The 7,500-nt window shown below is 35.0% G+C and overlaps 1 protein-coding gene across 1 annotated transcript in view; it reads left to right on the top strand.

Annotated features, from left to right (window-relative positions):
- Positions 1 to 5,008, top strand: part of LOC119568358 (ADP-ribosylation factor-binding protein GGA1-like) — a 12,498-nt gene extending 7,490 nt beyond the window's left edge. The window contains exons 8-11 of the mRNA XM_037916818.1: positions 612 to 1,232; positions 1,503 to 1,666; positions 2,746 to 2,856; positions 4,220 to 5,008. Coding sequence (XP_037772746.1) covers positions 612 to 1,232; positions 1,503 to 1,666; positions 2,746 to 2,856; positions 4,220 to 4,309 — 986 coding nt within the window. The 3' untranslated portion in view covers positions 4,310 to 5,008. The remainder of the gene's footprint in view (positions 1 to 611; positions 1,233 to 1,502; positions 1,667 to 2,745; positions 2,857 to 4,219) is intronic.
- Positions 5,009 to 7,500: the final 2,492 nt, after the last annotated feature.

Below are 7,500 nucleotides of genomic sequence, written 5' to 3'. Positions count from 1 at the left end.
TTCATACCTTCATTGTAAATTTTTTTCTGCTGATTTCCCTCTAGCATTCGCCCCAGAGAGAATCAAACACTGTGAGGCAGGCATTAGGCATTACAGTTATTAGTGATAGACAGACCATAACCTCTAACTGACTTTTTGATATGCTAAAATTTCACTCCTCAATCACTTGGCTATGAAATTGATAAAGCTATATATTATTTTGTAGTTACAGCATTGAAAACTACCCCCCCACCCCCCACCCCAAAAAAAAAAAAAAAAAAAAAAAAAGTGATTTTTAAATTCTTTTACAGTGTGCCTAATATTGCCTACCAATTTGATGTGAGGCATACACCCTTGTCACTCCTATCTGTCATTTCAGGGCAAAGGCCCACTTATGCTTAGAGGATTAAGCCACTATGTGACTATGACAAATTTTGATAGGAATTTCCTCATATGGTGTAAGAACTTCTTGAGGCAACTATATATAAGAGTAACTAATGTAGAATAAGAGCAAAGGTAGCTATAGATAATATTACTGGAAAATAATCCATCATATTTTAAGGAACAGTTCTTATGAGGTAAAAGACTTTGTTAGATTTAGGACTTGGTTGCATTGGTTGTTGTTGTTGTAGGTGACAAGGCCAGCAGTGAGATGCCTGAGGACCGCGCAGACCCCCTGGATGACCTTGACCTCCTTGGCACGACCCTCATCAAGCAGAACCTACCTGCCAATGTGCCTGTGCAGGTGCAGTTCAAGGCACAGGAAAAATTGTCCATGAACCAGATGAAGCAGCAGCAGCAGCACACCCATGCAAGCCCCCCCATTTCGACATCTCAGCCCCTCTTCCCCAAGGACTCTAACCTCCCCCTGCTAGGAGCCAAGTCAGCAGTGCTTAACTCCTCCACCTCTTCTGGTGGTGAGAATGTGTCAGACCCCCTGGCGGGTGTCGACTTGCTAAGTGGGGACATTGGTGTCGGGTTGACACCAGTAAGCGAGCCCAGAAATTCCACAAGTAGTATTGAGAAAGTGAGTTTACTGGATGATAGTAGTCTGTTGTGTGCTCAAGATGATAGTGTAGTGGAAAGCACAACGCCTGATAAGGTGCCACCAGTTGTGGCAAAGCCCTCGAACAATATTAAAAGTACCATCAATGTGGAGGCCAAACCTAGAAGCAGTGCTCCCTCAAAACCGCAATTCATGGAGGTGAAACCCATGACAGACCTCAAAGTTAGCCTGGAAGACATCAAACCAGGTAGGTCTTATGTGATGAGTGAGAGAGAAGGATTGAAAAGGGAATGAGAAAAATATGTTATGATAGTGAAGTACTTGAATGTCTAAATGATATACATTGAGAGAGTAGAAAGTATGTGCAGAAAAAAATCTCGGCTGTAGCAGTGAATTGTAAATGAAATTTAGAAATATATGTTTTTAAAAATCAGAATAATGTCTACTAATAGGGAAAAGGTTGAAAAAAGATGTTAAAGCAATGTTTTGTAATCTTATTAACATTCTCAATTTTCAGGGAAGCAAGGTTCAGTCACAGTCCTAGAGAGCAACGATATCACCATGACAATACACTTTACTGAAAACCAGCCTAGAGATGATGTTTCAGTTGTTGTGGTGTCTACTATGTCTCGCAGTGCACAGCCTATCTCCAATTATGTGCTTCAGGGTGTTGTACCAAAGGTAACACAACAGCTGACATGATAGGTTTGTGGTGTAAAATGAGAAATGAAAAGATAAGTTTGTGTAATACTATATTCAAACTAAAAGCATTAGGGTCCATCATCAACTAAAAGAAAATCCTAATTCCATAATTCTTATACATAGTACATATTTAAATAATGCATTAAGTTTGCATAATACAAAATAAAAATTGCTTTTGCTTCACAGGGCAAAAGAAGTTATTTAACAATTCTTATCTTGATATTGCTAATTTTCTTTTGTACCTTCTTCAGTGATGCAAGGTAGAGATTTTTTTTTTCATTATCAATATCACCATCATTATCATTAACTCATGGTACCTTTCTCTGTTTATCTGTTTATTTTTTTTTATCTATTTCTTTTCATCTCCTTGTCTATCTCCTCATCTATTTATCTCTTTTGTTTGTTTGTTTCATCTGTATAACAGCTTATCTTGTTTCTCTTATCAACTTCCTACCTCATCTATAAATATTTCTTGTCATCCACTTCCATTCCATGCTCTTTGTTTATCATTATTATTATTATTATTGTTATTATTATTATTATTATTATATATTTTATTATTATATATTTTATTATATTTTATTATTATTATCATTATCGTTATTATCATTATCCTTATTATCATTATCCTTATTATCATTATCATTATCATTATCATTATCATCATTATCATTATCATCATCATCATCATCATTATCATCATCATCATCATTATCATCATCATCATCATCATTTATCCATTCCCTGCTTGTATAATCATCTACTTTTCTTTTTCTATTCACCGGCTTATTTGTTTTGACATATCTAGTAATCTATTTTCTTATAAGCTTATCTTTCATACTTTTATTTGTCTTCTGTACATACCTATTTCTACACCTTGGCTTATCAGTTTCCTCTCATCTCCTCATCTACATCTTCATATCTACTCATCTACTGTTCTTATCCGTTTCTACTTCATTTGTATTTCTCCTTGTGCTCCAAAGCTCCTCCACATGTGAAGTACATTTCTGTCTATTTCTACTTCCTCTACACACATACACTTCCCTATCCCATTCCAGGGTTGCAAGGTGCGGTTACAGCCCCCCTCCTCAACGGAATTAGCTGCCTTTAGTCCCTTCTTGCCTCCTCCAGCCATAACGCAGATAATGCTCATCGCAAACCCAAACAAAGTAAGTGACTCCCAACTGTTCATCTGCATGTCACTATTCATCTTAACCTTTATTATTCCTTTAAGTGTATCTGATTTTTTGTACAGTATGTTGATGTCAAGTAGCTCGATCCACTGGGCTGTGATTATCTTTTTTAGCAGTTTGCTATTTTTAAAAAGTTTTTGGTAATTTTCTACTGATCAGTATGATATATGAGGTGGCATATATACTGTGGTTATTACTGTATTCACCACCATCTGTTTTGACGTGAATTGCCCTTACTTTACTTCCATTTCTTTTATAGTTATTCTCCTTATTGGTATTGCTACTTCCCCTCTGTTTCCATTTACCCTGTCTTTTCTCTAAATATATTGGTTGCTCAGTTGTAATATTACGTTTTATGTGGAGGGATCGTGTGTGTGTGTGTGCGTACGTGCGTGCGTGCGTGCGTGCGTGCGCGCGCATATATTTATATACATGTGTATAAACAAATGTATATACATACCTATACACACATGCATACATACATACATATATATATATATATACATACATATATACATGTATATGTATACATATATATACATATGCATACATATATCTACATACATAAATTTAGATACATATATATATGTATATATATATATATATATATATGTACATATATACATATATATACATATATATATGTATATATATATTATATATATATATATATATATATATATATATATATATATATATATATAAATATATATATATATACTCCGTGATAGGTTTGCCACTCAGGCGTTGTATCATAAATATGAAGAGGTGGACTAACACAGTCTTGAAGAATTTCCTGTTTATTAAATGTTTCGAAGGCAAAAGCTAGACCATCATCAGTGCTTTCAAAAAGAACCATTGAAAAAGTCAGTTAGACAATGATAGATAAACGTGTTTGGTTCTGAACTATAAGTTTATAAACAAAATTACAAATACGTAAAAGTACACAAAAAAACAATATATACATAGAGTAATGAAAACATTAAAAAAGAACATACAATCAATTCCATGATTGGTCTGGCATTGGAGATAGATGTTGCTTATGCAGAAGGACCAAGCTACATGTCTTCAAGGCATTGATACTGACAGTTTTGCTCTATGGAAGTGAAACCTGGATGCTATCTAGTGCCTTGGAGTCTTGTCTTGATGCTTTTTGTAACGAGTTCCTATGCCAGATCATGGGGCACATTTGGCAAGACCATGTGTACAACAGCACCATTGTTAATCCATTCTAAATAATAATACATGCTGTTACCTCTCTGTGGTCCTTCCTGCACATCACAGACTCTTCTCTTTTCATGTAACTTGACTCACCCCTTTTTTTTTCTCCATCGTACAGCTCAACGTATCCCTGAAGGTGATGCTTAGCTACACGATAGACGACGACCCAGTAACAGAGATGGGGGAGGTGGAAAGTCTACCTTTATAGGAAATTTGGCCCCACTTTTAATTTGAACAAGACAGATGATATGAAGGAACAAATTTGACAAGCTAAACACAAGTTTTGGGTAATGTGGCTTGGTACATGCAGTCTGTAATGAGAAGCAAACTGTAGCACATTTGATTCGTGCTTCTTTAATCTCTCTCTCTCTCTCTCTCTCTCTCTCTCTCTCTCTCTCTCTCTTTTTCTCTCTCTCTCTCTCTCTCTCTCTCTCTCTCTCTCTCTCTCTCTCTCTCTCTCTCTCTCTCTCTCTCTCAAGTCATTTACTGTTAAGTGATGGTCTTGTAGATTTCTGCTTGACTAAAGGAATAGGAAAGGAAAAAGTAAAGGTAAATGCTTTACTATTGGAAAAAAACTATCACCTGCATGAAACTTTATTTTTTAATTGTCCATATGTTATGTTTTAATTTTTTTATAGAGTTTTATACCTCGTCAGCACATCTTGCAAATAGATTATTTGGATGTGTGCAGATTATAGGATTTATTCAGATTTATGTGTGCATACTAATGCATGTGCACATACACACACTCTCACTCACTCACTCACCCACTCACCCACTCACTCAAACATTCACACGAATCATTCACACAGAATTGTTCAGTTTTGTGGTGATAGAATGCAATATTATGTTTACAACATGTATGTTTCCATCTTAATTTAAGTACTAAATAAATCCCTGAAGTTATTGCAATGAATGTTGTAATCCTGAAAACATCTTAGTCTCAGAGTTGCAAAACACAAAGAACATTATGCATGGAAATGTGGGACTGGTGTATGTCATAAAACAAGAAAATATGGGTGGCTTTGGCATGGTGTTGCCAGTGTTAATAGCTGTGAATCTGCTGAAAAAATGGCCATGAATCTGCTTAAAAAAAGGAAATTTGATTTTTTCATAATTAAAACATTAGTTTTCATGGTTCAACTCGTATTCTTTCACTAAAGCAATTACATGTGTTGTATGATTTTTGTTTTGTTTTGGTTAGTTTTATACTGTATTTAACTTTTTTTTTTTTTTTTTTTTTTTTTTTTTTTTTTTTAGAAATGCACAGTCCAGTACTACAAGTACTAACTAACCATTCTTTATATTTTGATAAAAGTGCTCATGTTTGTGTGCACACTTTTGACAGTCTACACAGCAGCAATCATGTGTCAGCGTTGTAATGACCTTTAGCTTCAGTTCTTGTTAATGTTCTTTAGTTGGACATTTGCACCAGTGTTAAATCCTGCTGAATGATGAATATTTTATTTCCTCTGTGTTGAATATTTGTGTTTGTTAGCCACCAGTGAAAGAAATTGGGTAATGTATATAGTAAGAAAGAATCAGTCCACAAACAAAATTGTCTCATTTGGTGTTACTTTGTATTATAATGATACATTAAGGTAAAGGAGGGGGAAAAGGAGCAGATTTTTAATATCATTAGAATTTTCAGATATCTATTGCTTTATTTTCCAGATATTAATGTACTCAAAACTTTTCCTTTTCTTCACAAATTCACAATTTGTAACTGAAGGAGTAAATGTATTTATCAGATTACAGAGTAAATATAGTTATCTCTTCTAATTTTTGATGTAATGTAATTTGTAAGCGTTCCATCTTATCAGAGGTCGAAACTGTGGAACAGTGAATAATCATATATTTTGCAATTGACAAGAGGAGTAAATTATTGTTGACATTTTGAATACATTGTTTTATGTGATATAGTACCAGTGAATAAAATGTGAAGAAAAAAGAAAAAGAGACATTGGTTGTAATTATATCATTCCCATTTTTTTACTATTAGTAGTAGGTCTGTTAAGTAATATTCTGTTAATTCCTACTCCCCCTCCACAAAAGGAAGTTATAATTAATATTGTCTTTTCCCATCTCTTACTTACTTTGTATTTATACATATATATATATATGTATATATATATATATATATATTTTTTTTTGTCCAATTAGGAATCATAATTATCATAAAGTTGCCTTTAGTTTTGCCGTACATCATGCTGCACTAAATGTATATAATTCCCTTGAAAACGAGTCCTTCCCATCACCAAAGTTTCATTGAAATGGCCTTAAATACCATAGTATTATTATTATTACCTTTCAAAATGACACCTATTTATGCCTTATGAATAAAGCAAGAATTGAAGCATCTGTTGTTTATTGAGAGAGGAAGAGACGGGGTGGTCTAAGGTGGGTTGATGGCTGGGGGTAAAGGGGTGGAAGTGAGGTACTAGCTGCTTAGGTTATTAGGGGAGGAGGGGGGAGGGGGACACAACACCCGATTAAGCCATTGCCGCTGGGGACACGTTCTGTCCACTGTAATTTTTGTTTGGTTTGTAGGCCTACATGACCTCACCTGATTTGCCCTTTATTTGATTTTCTTCTTGTTCTGTTTGTTCTTGTTATTCTTGTTCTTGTTCCTCTTATTATCCTTCTTGTTCTTCTTCTTGTTCTTCTTCTGCTAGTAATGTTGATGCTGTTGTTATGATTTATGTTATGGTTTTTAAATTTTTTTTATTAACAGTACTTATAGCAAAACGAGATAAAATGTTTCTAAAAAGCAAGGAAAAGGGTAAACAGGTGAGAGGGGTAGCACTGCCGGTTAATTCCTTGTGACTAAGCATATGTAGAGCGATCTAAGTGTAAACAATAAATAAATTATATTCACATTGGCTAAGGTGTGTATGTACATGCCATTCTCGGTTGAAATGGGTTAACCTATGTGTTTTCTTAATTTTCCTTGCTTTTGTATTTTCTCCTTTTCTGTTTCTCTTACTTAACTTACTCCTCTCTCTCTCTCCTCCTCTCTCTCTCTTTCTCCTCTCTCTCTTTCTCCTCTCTCTCTCTTTCTCCTCTCTCTCTCTTTCTCCTCTCTCTCTCTTTCTCCTTCTCTCTCTCTCTCTCTCCTCTCTCTCTCTCTCTCTCTCTCTCTCTCTCTCTCTCTCTCTCTCTCTCTCTCTCTCTCTCTCTCTCTCTCTCTCTCTTCTCCTCTCTCTCTCTCTCTCTCTCTCTTCTCCTCTCCTCCTCTTCCTCTTCCTCTTCCTCTTCCTCTTCCTCTTCTTCCTCTTTCTACTCTTTTCTACCTCCTCATCCTCTTTCTCTTCCTCCTTTGTCATGTGTTTAAAATCAGACAGCATCAGTGTCCTGTTATTATTATCTTCTATATATTGTGTTCTATATGTTGGATTA

This window comes from Penaeus monodon, chromosome 43 (assembly GCF_015228065.2).
Source record: "Penaeus monodon isolate SGIC_2016 chromosome 43, NSTDA_Pmon_1, whole genome shotgun sequence".
Taxonomy (NCBI): domain Eukaryota; kingdom Metazoa; phylum Arthropoda; class Malacostraca; order Decapoda; family Penaeidae; genus Penaeus; species Penaeus monodon.
This window is presented reverse-complemented; position numbering and strand designations above follow the sequence as displayed.